The following is a 16,583-nucleotide window of genomic DNA, read 5'->3' on the forward strand; positions in this document are numbered from 1 at the left end:
CCTGAGTCATGTGAATGCTCCATTAATGTGGAGAGAGAAAGATTGTTGAATATAGTGGAGAAGTATAGGATATTTTTGGAATAAAAGAAAATAATAGAAAGATGTAGAGTATTTTTAGAATAAAAAAAAATAATAAAGAGGCGCAGTGCACTTGAGGTGGTAGAGGGAGCAACACCCTATACTCAAAATTCTTATGTGGATGAAAAGGACATTCCAGTGATAAAGGTCCACTTAGTTTCTTCATTAATTTTAAACCAAATTGAAAAAGATGGAAAATAAATACTTGCATTAATTCGGTAATTACTTCTTACACACGTCTTGTAATACTTAAGCTATTTTAAATTGACGATTAAAGTATGTTTAGCCTTTTCAAAACTATGATTAAATAATTAAGAACACAATAATCAATTAACAAAAATAAATAACATGATTCAGCTTTCACTGCATGTCTCTTGCCATGTGATTATGATTCAATACGCAGGCATCAATGTTCTTTTTTATTCTTGAAAATATTTTAGCAAACCCAAAGCATAGTATAAAAAAAAATTATATATATCCTACCCAACTATTTCATACGGTGCAAGAACATCTATTATTAAAATTTTGATAATTTTATTTTTTTTAAAGAGTCATTAAATGTTTTTTAACGGTGTACAACAGACAAATTCCTTATTTAAACCATACATAAGTCTTAAGCTCTAAATACTAAAACTTATACTTATTTGTTTATAAATAAATATCTTATTTCTTTTATTGAATATCAGAGAGATTATTTTTTTCTAAATCTCTCCTCACTTTTCAACATTTTATAAATTCATATGCTGCCACATGAAAGAAGACCACATAATGCACTGCACGCGGTTGGAAGAGGAATACCAGATCTATGAATATAAAATTCAAAACCTAAAATTATTTTGGGTAATTGGTTTTAGAGTAATACATTTATATATGCATTTTATCCTTGCATGATGGATATTTTATAAAATAAAAAAAGAAAATATATAGGTTTAAGTGGTATCTTTTAGTGGATTATGTAATTAATTTTTAACAATTAAAACACAGTTAAAAATAATAGAAAAAGATGAATGAATATAATATCTTTATAAGAGACTAAAAAAAAAGTTGAAAAGAACAAAGAGAGTATGAGGTTGTGAAATAAGCACATCCACACGTTCAAATCCATTTCAGTCCCATAAATTAATTAAGATAGTGAAATATGAAATAAGGTTAAACACATATAGAGATGATGGTCCTAAGAACTGAATACAACCCAAAAATAAACACCAAAACAAGAACGCTGCATCAGTTTGAACACATGAATTCTAAGTTTTCTTATGTTTCAACTTTCCCTTCTCATGGAGGATTTGTTCAGCAATTTGCCAGATGAAGTTCTAAGATCCATAGTTTCTTTTCTGCCAAATGAATCAATGCTACAAACCAGCCTCATATCCATCAGGTGGAGAGACTTGTGGAACCAAGTTCTTGTCAGACATGGAACCACACAAGATGTAGCAGCTGCTGTTGTTCAATTTCTGGCTCGTTTTGAAGACCATGATCCACTAAAACATCCACGCAAGCTTCAATTTCACTTTGCTCAACACACTGCACTCTTTGCATCCATTGCAGCTGACAACAAGCTTCTTCTTGATTTCCCTGCTGGGAACAAACACCTTGAGAAAAACTATGAACTTCACTTCATTCTCAACAAGGATCACATCACACACCACACTTTCCACCCCACTTTCATTGTCAAAACTCTCTATTTGAAAGCGGTGAGTCACTTGGCAAGTTCGGTGGCTTCCTCCATCGTTTCAACTTTGGAGCAGCTTGAGAAGTTGGTGATTGTTGAGTGCACTGGCTTGCAGTCTTTGTGCATTGAGTCTGAATCAAAGCTTCAGAAGTTAACCGTATTAGATTGCCCCCAGTTGAAGTTTCTCCATCTTAGAACTTCTAAGCTTAAAAATTTAACATACAGTGGACCTCTTCCAAGGATTTGGCCAGAATCTCATTTCAACCTGAGCCATGCCATGCTTGATTTCAGACAAGGACCAAGGTGTTCTGATTTTAAGGCTCAAGATTTCAATCAGACTCTGTTAACAATAAAGAATTGTGAAACTCTAACTCTGTGTGAGTGGACTTTTGAGGTATGCATGTGTTACTTACCATGAACTATTGCTGGTTTAACAAAATTATCAAGTGAATTTAGCAGTGTATTATAATGCAGCAGTTCATGAATTTAGGATATTAAATCTTTAGTATACACAACCTATGACTCTGAAAGTTTTCTTTTTTCTTGTAGACATTGGTATGGCCATCGATTTCTCCAACTGGGAACTTCATATTTTATAAGATACGAGAGCTATGGTGGATTCACAATTATAAGACTGAAAACAGCATCGATGCCTTGGTCTGCTTTTTGAAATTATGCCCTGCCTTGGAGCAACTTTTTGTGACGGTAGATGCGTATTGAAATCAATTGAAGCTCTTGTTTTGCTAGTCTAAACTTCAATTTCTGACTCTTTTTTTTCTGTCACTGTATGAAAGTAGAATGATTCTACAAGCTATTCGACTCAAGAGACCAAATCAAGTTTAACACAAGCAACTAGATATATAAAATTGGAGCATCTGAGAGGGATAAAGTTTACGGGATTTGCTAATAGAGTTGATGAAATTTCAGTGGCAAAAACATTGATTCAGTTAATCAGAGAAGAGCCTCCAAAAATAGAGACATCAGATGGGACCTACTTTGATATTTTGATGCTGTGATAGTTTAAGGAAAATCATATCAGAAGTCAGTTTAGAGGGTTTTATGGCTCAGAGGTTGAATATATATAATATTAGGTAATTAATATTTATTGTTATATAACATTTATTATTATTAATTTTTAATAGCTATATTGAATGATTCTTAATATATTTTTATAAGTCGTTGAACATTAAATTAATTTATATTCTTCTTGCTTTATAATTAATGTGCACAATTCACATTTTATAATATAGTCCAAATACCAAATGGTTTAAGTTATTCTGCACTTGTACAATTTCTTTATGAACCTCAGGGATTTTTAAATTAACCATTTTACTTTTCAAAATCACTATTTGTTTTAAATTTTTTTTTAAAATAAGATTTTCAGATTTTCAAAATGTATGAAATTTATTTCGGAACAAGATTTTAGAATAATTTTTACAAAATGTATATAATATGTTAGTGTGGGTTGTAATTAGTAATTGTAGGAGTGCAGGAAGGAATAACTAATGGGTTTTGCTCAAGGCAATAAGTAACTTGTGGCCTTTCCGAAGCCCAAAAGAACAAAAGCCTTGTTCAATATACCCTCCGAGTGTTTACGGCGTCGTTTGCTGCATCTTCCCTAAAACCCTTTTGTTTGTGACTCTGTGTCGAGGGTTTGAGAGTGGGGTTGCAGCCATAACCCGGGGCTGGGAAAATGGTTCTATCAAACAAGAAACTGAAGCTTAAGCTCAGAGCTGAATTGGACCAACAACAGAATAATATCAAGGAAGTTCCTTCATCTTCGAACTCTCTCAAATCTCTTTTGGACGCTGCCGCCCCCACACCCAGATTGTCCAAGCGAGACAAACACCGAAAGCTTCGATCTTCCGAACACCCTCCAAAAGAAGCCAACAAGGAAACTGAAACTGAAACAGAGGGTTCAGCCAATAAGAAAAACAAGAAGAGAAAGAGGAAGGTAGAGGGCGATGACGTGGCAGATGGAGTTCCCGACAACACACCACAGAAAAACAGCAAGAAGAAGAAAAAGAAGAAGAAGCTGAAGAAGAACAAGAAAAAGCCCAAAACCGTGGAGGAAAATGGCTCTAATGGTGGAGGGGAAGTGCCTGAGGCTACAGTGTTAACCAAGACCAATACAACTACCAGGTTATAATAAAATTATTACATTATGAATAACGCTGTTTCATATGAGTGAGATTTTTGTTTTATAATGTTTGCGTTCTGTGATGTGTATTCAGTCAAGACAATGGTGATGTTCCTACAAAGGTTTATGTTGGAGGAATTCCTTATTATTCAACCGAGGATGATATTCGAAGTTATTTTGAAAGCTGTGGCACCATAACTGAAGTTGATTGCATGTATTTTCCTGAAAGTGGCAAGTTTAGAGGGATTGCCATTATTAGTTTTAAGGTGAGTGACGAATAATGCACTATTCCTGAAAGTGTTACTTTATTTTTGGTGTTCTTCAATTTCGACTTGAATTGAGAAACCTCTTTTTAGGTTATTTCTTCTTCCCTCACTAGTTATGTTATTTCTTAAGTTATACTTCACTTTGGTAGTAGAAGCATGTCCACAACTTACTGACAATTTTGTGGCACTGTTCCTGCAGACCGAAGCAGCAGCTAAACGGGCATTGGCTCTTGATGGAGCTGACATGTTAGTAACACTGACAATTTTCTTTCTTGCTTTCATGATTTACTGTTTTTGCGCATTTCTCATGAAACATTAATGTGTAACAGGGGAGGACTCTTTCTTAAAATCCAACCATATAAAGCAGCGCGAGCCAATAAAACATCGGATTTTGCTCCAGAAATTTTGGAGGGGTACAATAGAGTATATGTTGGGAATTTGTCATGGGATATAACAGAGGAAGAACTGAGGAAATTCTTCAATAATTGTGAGATAACGTCTATTCGATTTGGTATGGATAAGGAGACGGGAGAGTTTCGAGGGTATGCCCATGTGGATTTCGGTGATAGTCAGTCACTGAAAACAGCACTTACATTGGACCAAAATGTTTTGTTTGGGAGACCTGTCAGGATAAGTTGTGCAGTTCCTCTGATGAAAAAACCAGGAATTCGTAACAGCTCGGCAGTTAATGAAGCTAATGGTGATAAATCAACTTCCTCAGGAAGTGGCAAGATGAATGGAGCTGATGGTGATAAATCAAGTTCCACAGTAAGTGGGAAGATGAAGAGAAGGACGTGCTATGAATGTGGTGAGAAAGGACATGGTTTTTCGGAATGTCCTAAGAAACAAACAGGTGCTGCAACTACAACCTAAAGCATGTAGGAAAACTCAAACAGGTCAAGGTTCTTGTTACATTTGATTGTAGTTTATAGAATACCATAGTGCTGCATTCATAGATGATCGGGATCTTCAGTTTCTTACTTCCCCTTGTTATTTTGATAATTATTTTCCCCTCTTAAAATGGAAATTTTGTGTTTGCTGTAAGCAAAGGAAAGTAGGAGATGAAAAAGTTACTAATAGTTTGAGATTTTGTTCACCGATAGATAAGACAATTTGGTGCGAATTAACAAACAGCAAATTCAAGCTTTCTTTTGTGTAGCATCTTATCCTGGTTATCCTGGTTGTATCCTCATATTTAGATGTCTCCATTATCCTTGACTAGCTTTTTCTCATTCACGAGAAGATTTCTGAGCTTTGTACTTGTAAGGAAGATGAAAGTTTTATAAACGAATAAAAACTGAAGCACAGAACATGGAGGTGACAAGCCATTCATTCAGAGAGAGAAAATTGGCAGAGTGTAGGTGAGAATGGAGAAAATCATACTTGTGGATGACTTAGTGATATTTTTTTTTGTAATAAACAAGGATGTATGTGTTTGAAAAAAAATATTAATGTGATTATCAGTAACTAAGAAAATGACAATCATGCGAAGAAAGTTTGATTAGTCAATCGGTGCACGTTTAGGTGACAAACAAAACTTTGGTCCCTAAAGTCACATAAAAAAATTGAAAATGGAACCAACTAGTTTTAGGTTTTATAATGAATTATAAAAGATTTTGTATCGAATTCAAACTCGGATTTAATTGAGGACCCCAATTATCAAAGCAAGAATGAATTAACATGTAACTAATAGATCCTGCTACTTTATATGTCTCACTTTTCTCATCTCTCTTCTAGTAAACACATTAACTTTTTCATTAATCTTAAAAATGGATTACAGATTATCATATTCTCCTTGCACTGCTTCTGTGTAAGGAATGTGCACCTAGCATTTCAAGAATCAACGACTACAAGATTGAAAAAAAATGATTAGATAGTTGATTAATCTAATGAAGAAGATTTGTCTTGTGATGATTATCACCTGACAGATACGAATGAGGGGTCTCCCTCCAAGTTTCTGCTTCCAATTCTGCATAGTACCTTAAAAGAAACTTATCCAAGCAATTATTATGGCTACTGCTTCAATGTCTGACAGTGATTCTCTGTATTTGGAAGGAAACTGTAGGATCTTACATCCACTCACAAATCTAAGGGTGTGTTCTTTTGGAAGTATTTGGAGAGATGATTTGGGAGAGATGATTTGAGTGGATTTGAGGGTAATTTTTTAGTTGTTTTTTTGAGTAAATTTGTGGGTAATTGAGAATAGATTTAGAAGTAAAGTTTGTGAAAATTAGTGTAAAATTTGATTGATGTGACAGATTTAAAAAAATTGTTTAATTGGTAAAAATTAAAAGTTGTCAAAATACCCCTAGTTATTAAATGAATATAAAATGATATTTGTTAATGTTATATTTAATTGTAAAAATATTTATAAAAAGTTAAAAATTTACTTAATTAATGAAATTAATTTTAAAAATGTAAAAAAAATTATAATTTAATAAAATGAAATTATTTTTAAATTTAATATTTTTTGTAATATGATTTACCGAGTGGTATGACTTGATAATTGTTAATATTATTTAAATTATACTTCCTTCTTCTATTTAAATTATTAATATTATATACATTTCGCACCCACACTCCACTTCCTCCTTCTACTTCTCTGCCCTTTCCCTTTCTCTTTATCCTTTCTTAAACCCCAACACTCAGCACATCGCATACCACTGCCTCTCATTCCCACACCACCAACATAATAAAATCATGCATAGTTATTGCGGGAACTCCCAGGGTCACGTCATGGGCACCTGCACATGCACCATGCTTCACACCGAACACGAAGTCTATTGTTCCTATACGCCCTCTCCTTCTTCTGCCAACTGTATGCTCTCCCTCGGTACCCCTTCCACGCGTTTCACCGAAGGCAAAGACTTACGAAACCGCCACGAACCTCGCTCTTCTGTCACCAACTTTCGCTGGAACTTGAGAGTAAGAAGGACATTTGAAAGGGAATCCGCTCAAATCTTCGCAAAACAGTGAGATACCAAAAAGTCTTATATCTCGCAAATCTTCACAAATCTTTGCAAATCCTTCGTCGCAAATCCCTTTATGTGAACACGTTTTTAATCGCAAATCATCACTCACGAGCGTAAGGGTCGATGTTTTTTTTTATTGCATATAATTTCTTTTTTCTGGCTAGGATTTTATGCAGTGACATAAGAATCAACACCCTGCCATGCCAAAGCCAAATCAGTTCAAAGATTTCAAATGAAGAATAAAAATATGACTGAATTCCTAGAAAAACTTACCTGTTCATCATTGATCACAATCAACTCACTGAAAATGAAGTCTGAGTGATTCTCACATTGTCAGGAAGATGGAAGGATTCAAGAGTTATCACTCGTATTAGAGAAAAATAATTAACAAATTGATCCCTCAAACTGTTTTCTTCTACTATTACTCTCTGAATATGAAATTTGTATCAATGAAAGGACTACGTTGTACATGGTTGTATAAACTCAGGAACTAACTCATTCAAGGACTAAACAGCATGTGAACATATATTTCTGGACTAAGCTGTTAATCTGAGAGAAAAATACAGTAAGGTATAAAATCGAGTCAATATAACTGCTTACACAGGCTTCTGCACACAGTACACACACCCTTTTGAGCAAAGTTACAAAATCATTGTTATTCAATGACCATAAAATGTTTGCTCATTATCTTACTGTTGTTTTAGAAGAGGTGAACTGGGCTCGACCCTCTTGAATTTCTACTACAAGTACTTTCATTTTTGTTCTTTTCTACAGTTGTGAACTCTAAGAATACAAGTGGTCAGACATCTTCTCTTTCATGATGACAAATAACACACTCCTCCCTCTTCTCCATGCAATTTGCTGTCTGCACTCTACAGTGATATTGGAACGTAGTGGTTCCAAATAGTGGCCCGTTAACTTGTTCTGTGCATTGAAGGGCTCAATGCAAATGCCACGCTGTGCCTGTCTACAGTTTCTTCTTTTGTTTCTGATTTATTCCCTATCACACGTAAGCTTTCATCATTCGTCTCATCTCTCTCTCACCACCACCTGCTTTCTCATTCGCTTTCTGCCACTGTACTCTTTTCATTCACACGCCATTTCACCTTCAGAGAAGAGTGAAACAGCTTGAGACATAGCGTGACCAAGTGGTTTTCCTACACAGATTATACTGCATAATCACCATAAATATCTATCTAAAGTTTTTCAGGAGAGAAGTGACAGAGTAGGTGGACAGGGAAAAAAGTACTTATTTGTTGGATTCTAATTGTTTAAGAAGATTTTTAAGAGTTTTCTTTATTTACGAATAAAGTGAGAGTATGATTTGCAGTACAAGGCAAAAAAAAGTCTGCATGGGGATGTTAAAATGTATCAACCCAATCCCTCCTATTAAAAAACATCTCGATACTATATTTTTTTTATATAAAAAAGACTTTCTTTTTCCTATAATAAATAGAACATTCTAAAAGTTTATTAAACCATTTAAAAGAAGGTAAAATTTGGTCTTTTTTACTATGTCCTATGGACTAAAACAACATACTCAACATGAGAAATTGCCTTCAAACTTGATTACTAACGTTTTTGTCATGCAAAATAAACCCCTTATTACGACTTATGCTTCACCAACAAGGAAGGTTTTTGTTACTTACTATACGTGCCAAGAGTGAAGGCACCAAATGATACTTAATGATTCAGAATATTTTATTAGTTTTCTTCTTCTTGTAATCCGTGTGACACGTTTTTTAGTGTTTGAGAATGATCTAATGTCTCACATCGACAAAATCCTTATCTTTACACCGTCATTGAGTTCCTCCATAACACGGTTGAAGAATGCCTTGCCGTTTGATCAGTTGATAGTAGTAGTTTGAGGTTCGTTGTTTTCTCTGGTCGTTTAAATTTTCTATGTAAAGGAACAGTGAGTTAGCCATTTTTATAATTTTATTTTGTGCACGAAGTTCTGATTAGTTTCCGCACAATCTGCGTGGTTGCCGAAACTAGTCCATTTTTTTCCCTGAAAGCAGTGCCATGGTTTCACGGGACAACTTTTGACTTCATACGAATAAAATGAAAAATTTGTCCTGAGCTCACTTTGGTCCGTGAGCAAGTACCATGATTGATATTTCATATTGATAAACACCATTTGACCCTTAACTTGCAACTATAGTAGTAGCATCTCTTTAATATTATAAGCTCAAAAACAGGTTTGGCATCTTGCCGTGAAATGTATGCAATTGCATGCCATGCCATGCCACTTGCTGGTATTGGTACATGAAAGCTCATTATTAGCCAAATGCAAACAACAGCCACTTTCCCTCATGCTGGCCCATTTCATTATAAATGCCAACAATCTCTCTCACTTCAGTACCTGAATTGAGACTACAATTCCACACACCCATCTTCCCATTTCAGATAATAATACAAGACCTTCTCATTCTGCACTCACAAAATTTGGCTCTCATTTCCTCCATTTGCTGTTTTTTATTCTTATTTTGTTAAGGGAAAAAAATGGTAGAAAGAGAAGCAGGTTCTGAGAGCTCCAAAATGTGGACTGAACCAAAACATCAAGCTACTGAGCTCAGAGTTCCAGTAATTTACTACCTTTCCAGAAATGGCCAGCTCGAGCATCCACATCTCATGGATGTTCCAATCTCATCTCCACAAGGAGTGCTATGTCTTAAAGGTAAATGCTACCAGGAAAATAGAGTTGCTAGCTACTGAATTTGAGTTATAATTCACTATTTCTCTTGTATATTCACCCTCTCGTTCTCTTCAGATGTGATAGATAGATTGAGTTTTCTCCGGGGACAAGGAATGACCGCAATGTATTCTTGGTCTACAAAAAGGTACATTTCTATTCTATCTCCTCACGTGTGTGTTCGAATGAGATGAAAAGATTTGTGCTTTGATAGTAGTAGAAGAACATTACATTCTTAAAGTGAATGGGAACACGTGTTTATTTAGTTCACTCACAAGCTCAAACTTCTTGCAAATAACAATGATAACGAGATTTTTCTTCGTAGGAGTTACAAAAACGGGTTTGTGTGGCAAGATTTGTCTGAGAATGATTTCATTTACCCGAGTGGTAGCCATGAGTATGTCCTGAAAGGAACACAGATGATAGAAGCTTCTTTGAGCTTTCGATCCTGTGAGACAATATCAACATCAAGCTCCAAAAGTTCGACAGAAGCAAACAATTCTAGCATGGATGCAGATTCCCCTGCAACCGTAAAGGGTAGAAGCCAATCATTTAACTCGAGTGATTACAAGTTTTACAGGGCAAAGACGTGCGAGGAGTTTGCAGGGAAAGCCACCAATGCCTCGACTCAGACAGAGGAGAAGCGTAGGGAAAGGATAAAATGGGAGAAAGTAGAAGAATGTAAAGGAACTGATGATGCAAGGGTTGGTGAAAATGAAGGATCTTTACGATTTTCAAGTTCTAGTTTTGGAGCGTTGGAAGGGTCTTTGAAGGGTTACGATTCAGCAGACATCAGAAACCAGAGGGTTGAGAATGAACGTCCAAGTGGGAGGATCAAGGCTTCAGAAGTTCTCATGCAGTTCATCAGATGTGGATGATGTCAAAGGTTCATGAGTACGAATTAGGAACTGTTAATCACTCAAATTGGTATGATTATGCTGCTTCTAGTTCAGTTAGAAATGGAACAATGAGTTGAGTGACTTGTTGCCATTGAAACATCTATCCTTTGTGTTGTCCCTTTAATCAAATTAGACATGTGATGACATGAATTATTGCTCCTTCTATTTTTGTCGGCACCCAACGTTGTTGCATCACCATTTGTCAGCAACTCAAATTTAATAATCTAATAAACAAGGTAGTTCACAATTAAATGGAATTTGTCGAATTATATTTCATTTCAAATTCTTTTCACAGATTAAAATTCTTCATTCAAAGATTCTGCAAGTTTGTAGTCATCTGCTATGTCTTTATTTCCAGAGTTCTGCTCCAGAATGTCTTCTATTGAACATTTCGTTCTGATATTGTTATGAACATCTGACCTTGAAAAAATAGAGCTGGAACGAAGTTCAACTCTTCTGTCTAGACGCCTGCCTTTAGAGGTAGGGTGGCTTTTTACTCCCAATCATATATATATATATTTGAAATTTAGTTCTATGATATTTTATGTTTAGAAGTTTTGAATGAGTTTACTTTCAAAACTAATTGTAAATTATTTTAACCCCAATGATTTTTTAATATTCAAAACGAGGCAAATCTATGAAAAAAACTTGCAAAATATTAAGTGGGAGACTACTTTTTGCATTTATAATTTCGGATTTTATATCATTTAAAAAGGCTAAAATATGAAGAATTTAAAAAATATTAGTCTATTTAATATTAATTAAGATCACTGAGTATTCTAATTTAAATTAATGATATGTGCACATGTATTTACTTACATTATGTACAACTTTTCGAAGAGGAAAATAATATAAGAGCTCGAAAATAATACAAAGCCCGTCTAGCTCAGTTGGTAGAGCGCAAGGCTCTTAACCTTGTGGTCGTGGGTTCGAGCCCCACGGTGGGCGTAATTTTGTTATTCTGTTAATTTGCTTTAAAACAGTAACCATAATAGTGTTCCTGCATTAATTATTTTCTCTTTCTTTACTAACTTTTTATTGGCTACCTGTATTAATCTGAAAAGTCAAAAGATACTGCTCTATAAGAAATATTAAAGCTAGCTTTTCATATTATTTTTTCATCAAGTGGATTAAAAGCAAATAGAAAAAATTCAGTCCTTCTGATTATCACAGTTTAGTTCAAACGATTTACCATGTTCAAATCATAAATTTGTTTGTTTTGTAGCAAAGTAAATACTATTTTAAAAAATCAAATCACAAATTATCTATCATAGTTTATTTTTTTTTAATGAACTTAAAGGTGTTTGTTGGTTAGTTAAGAATTAATATTTTATAATATTAAAATTCATTTCGTGAATTCAAACCTTTCACCAGAACATTATCATAACGAGAAATTACACTTTTTTTATAAAATTTAAAACTATACTTTTTAGAGGTTAAATATTATATTTTTTGATCAGTTTCAATGCAAATTAGCATTCTTTTCACTTGATGGATAGTTTTTCACCCTTTATAACCGATTTTAAATTTTTAAAACATGAATGTTTTTTCTGGAATCCAGAAGTGAAGAGTGCTCCTAATTTATTTATTTTTTTCATTTTATAAAATCGCAAAAGCAGTAATAAGAATGTCAAACTATTTCCTAGTGGTGCTAGCTAGAATTGAGAATATGCAGGAACTAAAAAACAGATGAGAAATTGATTTAAAACTATTCACTAGTGTTAATAATTTTATCCAAATGTTAAAATAAATTAATACCCAATATAGTTTTAATTTAAATAGTAAAACTTTTGAAATAAACAAACATTATAATTTAAGCCTTGTATCCCAAGAGAGGATATATATATATATATATATATATATATATATATATATAATTTATTGTTCTGTTGAAAAATAAACCTATTGATATTTTTAAATGAACTTACACGTATATAAGCTAGCTCCAGAGACCGTGATGATGATGTGAAAACAGAAATGGTCTAACAATGTAGTAAATGAAAATGATATTTTGAAAAGAATATCAGAGACACGAAGATGCACGAATGGAATGAAAATGGTAATTGGTAAAACGACCAGAGAAATAAACAAGAGGGTTTCATGTTTCTGATAGTAAAAAAAAAATTTACCGAGAGATGTTAAAAAAAATCATTTTCAGTTTATATATTTTAAATGCTAAAGTTACCAGTTGGCTAAAGTGATTTGAAAAGTAAAAATTAAAAGGAATTGAAAGACCATAACCAAGGAAGTGTTGAATTGTTCATGACACGTCCATTTACGACAGAAACTAGCGGTCTCGTCTCATCGAACTATTTTAATTTCTTTTTATAATTTTATTTTTTACATTCTTTGATTCCCTTCACTCCACCTATATATATATATACATATATGGATATTACACCTAGCATTAGTTACTCACATATTCTGCTTCGTTCTTTCTTTCACCCTTTCTCTCTATGCTTTACTACTTCATTCATTCATCTTTTTCATGTTATAATAAATACTCTGCAATTTGCTCATACACTTTGATTCTTGTTTGGTGGAGTTGAAATCTGGGTGGTGATTAATGGGTTTTGTTTCCCTTTTCTGATTTTGCTTTGCTTTGGTGTTATTCTGCCTTGTGAATATATACTGAATGGGTTCCATCAGAGGAATCAAGAAGAGGAAGAAGGCTGATGATAAAGATGGCCAAGATGCCTCTGCCACCCCATTCGATTGGTGGCAACATTTCTCCCTCAGAATTTCAGGTACACTGCAATATCCTTTCTTGTTTGTGATTGGACATGTTTGTGTGATAGTCTGTTACTTATTTTTCATTGTATATCAAAACTTCTAGTTATTATTATTATTATTATTATTATTATTATTATTATTATTATTATGATTATCTGATGTAGGGCAAAAAAGTTATGTCCTTTTTGGTAATGGGTAAGATTATAATGATTCGGGATTTGTTTCTTCAAGCTTAATAAGTTACTCATCATTCGTTGAATCTTTGTTTTCTCTGCTTGACTCTCATATTCATGTTGCTCTTATGGGGCATACATCTTTGATGACTTACTTGATAAAGAAAGTGACCCCATGCTTTTGACCAAAATGTGTTTCTTACAAGGAATGTATCTCTTACTTAGAAACTGTAGTAGACTTTGGTTATAATTTTGTTGAATCGTGTTTGGTTATCATATATCTGTTTGGCTAGTTGCTATTTGTATCTTAACCTTCCAAATTGTGAAACTTCTGGTATGGTGTCACCACGTAATTAGACCATTGGCGGGATCCTGGTTGTAGGTATAAACACAAGAATTATATTTGTTATCTTTACTTGTTGCAGTTATCCACTTACACAACAATCTGGGTATTTTATGCATTGTTTTCACGTGAATTGTGCAGCTTCTTTATCTTGTTATGCATTGAATTCAGTCAATACTCATTTTGACTTTCAACCCATTTCTAAAGATCTTTCTTCCTTTAATCTAGCTTTTCGTCTCTTCCCAATGCCTGCTTTGAAGAGTCACATAATTTACAATCTCATCTCTATACTGACTAATAACCAGATGCATTAGCAGTGAGATTATTCAAGTCTGTGGTTAACACGGTACATTCCAACTAATATAACTATTTATGAAATATATTTTTGCATGTGGCTTATTAAATTGATTGAAGATAACTAAGGTATATAGATTCTGTGGAACTTCTTTGTTTAAATGTTAGATGTGCTGAACTTGGAATAAATGTTAGATTGGTATGGTTGGTACAGTAAAAAATTATTTTGAATGAGTTCAAAACCTTATAATCTGATTGGCTGCTGAAGAGATTTTAAAGGAAAATAACATCTGAAAAACAGAGGTATGAACCCTTATTCAGTTTTTTATAGTTGAACCTCTTCAGTAAATGCCTTACTATGCTGATTTTCTTAATCAAAATTATGTCGCATATAGCCATTAGGTTGTTCATATTTTTGTAATATTTCTGCTTTGTGACCTGAGTAGATTTCTTTATATAAGAAAAGAAGGATTTTTCTGACAGCGTTCAGAGAAACTGACCTTTAGGTAAACCATCCCAGTTACAAAGAATTTGCACATTTATTTCTAATATATTTGAGTATAACTGTGTCTGGATATAAAGAATACTGTTTCTGCCATTACTTCCTCTGGCATGTGGGTTAAGTTCCTTTCATGTTATTCAAGATGGTGCATGATGTGCTAAACTTATTCATAATACATTTGTGAAATTCAACTGCCCATCTTCATGATATGCTGATGCTTTAATTTTCCAATTTTAGGACCTTTGGCTCAATCTAAAAATATAGAGAAATTTGAGTCAGTTTTCAAGATCTCAAGGAAGACGTTCAACTATATATGTTCTCTTGTGGAAGAAGACCTGCTGGCCAGAGCCTCAAATTTTGTTGATTTAAGTGGCAAACGTTTGTCTCTAAATGACCAAGTGGCTGTAGCTCTTAGAAGGCTCAGCTCTGGTGAGTCATTGTCAACCATTGGCGACTCATTTAGGATGAACCAGTCGACTGTTTCCCAAGTAACATGGAGGTTTGTGGAAGCAATGGAAGAAAGAGGACTCCACCATCTCAGCTGGCCTTCAACTGAAACCGAAATGGAAGAGATAAAGTGCAAGTTTGAGAACTTCAGGGGCCTTTCTAATTGTTGTGGTGCCGTTGACAGCACACACATAATGATGACTTTGCCCTCTGTGGATGCTTTGAATAGTGTGTGGCTTGATCGTGAGAAGAATTGCAGCATGGTCTTGCAAGCCATTGTGGATCCTGATCTGAGATTCCGTGACATAGTTACTGGATGGCCAGGAAGTATGAGTGATGAGCAAGTGCTTCGGAGTTGTTCTTTTTTCAAACTTGGTGAAGAAGGGAAAAGGTTGAATGGGGGTAAGAAAGTACTTCCAGAAGGAACAGCAGTAAGGGAGTATATTATAGGGGATAGAGGCTTTCCCCTTTTGCCATGGCTTCTTACACCTTACGAAGGTAAAGGACTCTCAAATGTTCAAGTTGAGTTTAATACAAGGGTTGTTGAAACTCAAATGTTGGCCAAGAAAGCATTGGCTAGGCTGAAGGAGATGTGGAGGATAATCCAAGGTGTGATGTGGAAACCTGACAAGCACAAGTTACCAAGAATTATTCTTGTCTGCTGCATACTGCATAATATAGTTATCGATATGAAGGATGAAGTACTGAATGATATGCCCTCTTGCCACCAGCATGATTCCAGATATCAAGACCAAACCTGTGAATTTGTGGACAACAATGCCAACGCTATAAGAGAGAAGCTATCTCTCTTCCTATCTGACAAGCTGCCCAGTTGAAAGATAATCTCTTAGGACTTACATAAAATTAGATCTTTATTACCATTTTCATGTTATTTTGGTTGACAACTCAACTGACTTAGACAGAAATAAATTTTAGTTGCCTCTGCATCAGTATCTTCCCAAGGAGGAGGACACAAATTATAATTCTGGTTGAATGAGCTATTTCCTTGCTAGTTCATTACGTCTCTTAAAAAAAAGGAGTTAATCATTTATTTAGTTGCTCCTTTTTTTCATATTTTGGGTCTTAGCACCAATTTGTGAAGTTGGGGAGGCACATTATATTAATCTTCCTTTGCTGGGATTTAGGTGAGTAGATTACAACTTTAATGACACAAATGATGCAAATTTGGACATTACCTCAGTTTGGACACTGCAATGTATGATCATATTTTATACCTGAAGTTGGGGTTTGGACTTAAATCAAACGATACATAGGATATTTGGAGGATTGCAGTTTTAGTGTTCTTACTCTACCTTTTAATCAAATGAAAGGGGAATGCAAACTGATAAAACAATAGCTCTATTTTAAT

The 16,583-nt window shown here is 34.3% G+C and overlaps 4 protein-coding genes and 1 non-coding gene across 6 annotated transcripts; all 5 read left to right on the forward strand.

Moving 5' to 3' along the window:
• The first annotated feature begins 1,216 nt into the window (after nucleotides 1-1,216).
• Nucleotides 1,217-3,375, forward strand: LOC108326564 (F-box protein At2g39490). The gene is made up of 4 exons (XM_052874728.1): nucleotides 1,217-2,144; nucleotides 2,300-2,455; nucleotides 2,548-2,841; nucleotides 3,243-3,375. Exons 1-3 carry the CDS (start codon nucleotides 1,335-1,337, stop codon nucleotides 2,764-2,766), a joined length of 1,185 nt encoding a protein of 394 aa, XP_052730688.1. The 5' UTR covers nucleotides 1,217-1,334; the 3' UTR covers nucleotides 2,767-2,841; nucleotides 3,243-3,375.
• Nucleotides 3,376-3,433: 58 nt separating this feature from the next.
• On the forward strand, nucleotides 3,434-5,317 carry LOC108326563 (phragmoplastin interacting protein 1). Its single transcript, XM_017560128.2, has 4 exons — nucleotides 3,434-3,892; nucleotides 3,985-4,156; nucleotides 4,356-4,402; nucleotides 4,486-5,317. The coding sequence occupies exons 1-4, from the start codon at nucleotides 3,444-3,446 to the stop codon at nucleotides 5,027-5,029; spliced, it is 1,212 nt and encodes a 403-aa protein (XP_017415617.1). The 5' UTR covers nucleotides 3,434-3,443; the 3' UTR covers nucleotides 5,030-5,317.
• A 2,816-nt stretch (nucleotides 5,318-8,133) lies between these two features.
• On the forward strand, nucleotides 8,134-10,881 carry LOC108323703 (protein SOSEKI 5-like). Of its 2 annotated transcripts, XM_052874729.1 has the most exons (4): nucleotides 8,204-8,997; nucleotides 9,626-9,808; nucleotides 9,902-9,971; nucleotides 10,149-10,881. In XM_052874729.1, the coding sequence occupies exons 2-4, from the start codon at nucleotides 9,634-9,636 to the stop codon at nucleotides 10,699-10,701; spliced, it is 798 nt and encodes a 265-aa protein (XP_052730689.1). In that variant the 5' UTR covers nucleotides 8,204-8,997; nucleotides 9,626-9,633; the 3' UTR covers nucleotides 10,702-10,881. The 2 variants fall into 2 exon arrangements, with proteins under 2 accessions (XP_017411727.2, XP_052730689.1); XM_017556238.2 differs by having other exon boundaries at nucleotides 8,134-9,808.
• A 716-nt stretch (nucleotides 10,882-11,597) lies between these two features.
• Nucleotides 11,598-11,670, forward strand: TRNAK-CUU (transfer RNA lysine (anticodon CUU)). The gene has a single exon. It is a non-coding gene; the product is annotated as a tRNA-Lys (tRNA).
• Nucleotides 11,671-13,013: 1,343 nt separating this feature from the next.
• LOC108324982 (protein ALP1-like) lies at nucleotides 13,014-16,231 on the forward strand. The gene is made up of 2 exons (XM_017557949.2): nucleotides 13,014-13,469; nucleotides 15,005-16,231. Exons 1-2 carry the CDS (start codon nucleotides 13,358-13,360, stop codon nucleotides 16,048-16,050), a joined length of 1,158 nt encoding a protein of 385 aa, XP_017413438.1. The 5' UTR covers nucleotides 13,014-13,357; the 3' UTR covers nucleotides 16,051-16,231.
• The last annotated feature ends 352 nt before the right edge of the window (nucleotides 16,232-16,583 follow it).

Source organism: Vigna angularis, chromosome 3, assembly GCF_016808095.1.
Source record: "Vigna angularis cultivar LongXiaoDou No.4 chromosome 3, ASM1680809v1, whole genome shotgun sequence".
Taxonomy (NCBI): domain Eukaryota; kingdom Viridiplantae; phylum Streptophyta; class Magnoliopsida; order Fabales; family Fabaceae; genus Vigna; species Vigna angularis.

What these genes read in the sequence shown, in the direction of transcription:
- LOC108326564 (XM_052874728.1), top strand. Translation starts at nt 1,335, where the DNA reads ATGTTTCAACTTTCCCTTCTCATGGAGGATTTGTTCAGCAATTTGCCA. An exon ending in TGTGTGAGTGGACTTTTGAG is followed by an intron (nt 2,145 to 2,299) that starts GTATGCATGTGT and finishes TTTTTCTTGTAG; the next exon opens with ACATTGGTATGGCCATCGAT. An exon ending in TGGAGCAACTTTTTGTGACG is followed by an intron (nt 2,456 to 2,547) that starts GTAGATGCGTAT and finishes GTATGAAAGTAG; the next exon opens with AATGATTCTACAAGCTATTC.
- LOC108326563 (XM_017560128.2), top strand. Translation starts at nt 3,444, where the DNA reads ATGGTTCTATCAAACAAGAAACTGAAGCTTAAGCTCAGAGCTGAATTG. An exon ending in TTGCCATTATTAGTTTTAAG is followed by an intron (nt 4,157 to 4,355) that starts GTGAGTGACGAA and finishes CTGTTCCTGCAG; the next exon opens with ACCGAAGCAGCAGCTAAACG. An exon ending in GCTCTTGATGGAGCTGACAT is followed by an intron (nt 4,403 to 4,485) that starts GTTAGTAACACT and finishes AATGTGTAACAG; the next exon opens with GGGAGGACTCTTTCTTAAAA.
- LOC108323703 (XM_017556238.2), top strand. Translation starts at nt 9,634, where the DNA reads ATGGTAGAAAGAGAAGCAGGTTCTGAGAGCTCCAAAATGTGGACTGAA. An exon ending in AGGAGTGCTATGTCTTAAAG is followed by an intron (nt 9,809 to 9,901) that starts GTAAATGCTACC and finishes CGTTCTCTTCAG; the next exon opens with ATGTGATAGATAGATTGAGT. An exon ending in TATTCTTGGTCTACAAAAAG is followed by an intron (nt 9,972 to 10,148) that starts GTACATTTCTAT and finishes TTTTCTTCGTAG; the next exon opens with GAGTTACAAAAACGGGTTTG.
- LOC108324982 (XM_017557949.2), top strand. Translation starts at nt 13,358, where the DNA reads ATGGGTTCCATCAGAGGAATCAAGAAGAGGAAGAAGGCTGATGATAAA. An exon ending in TTTCTCCCTCAGAATTTCAG is followed by an intron (nt 13,470 to 15,004) that starts GTACACTGCAAT and finishes TTCCAATTTTAG; the next exon opens with GACCTTTGGCTCAATCTAAA.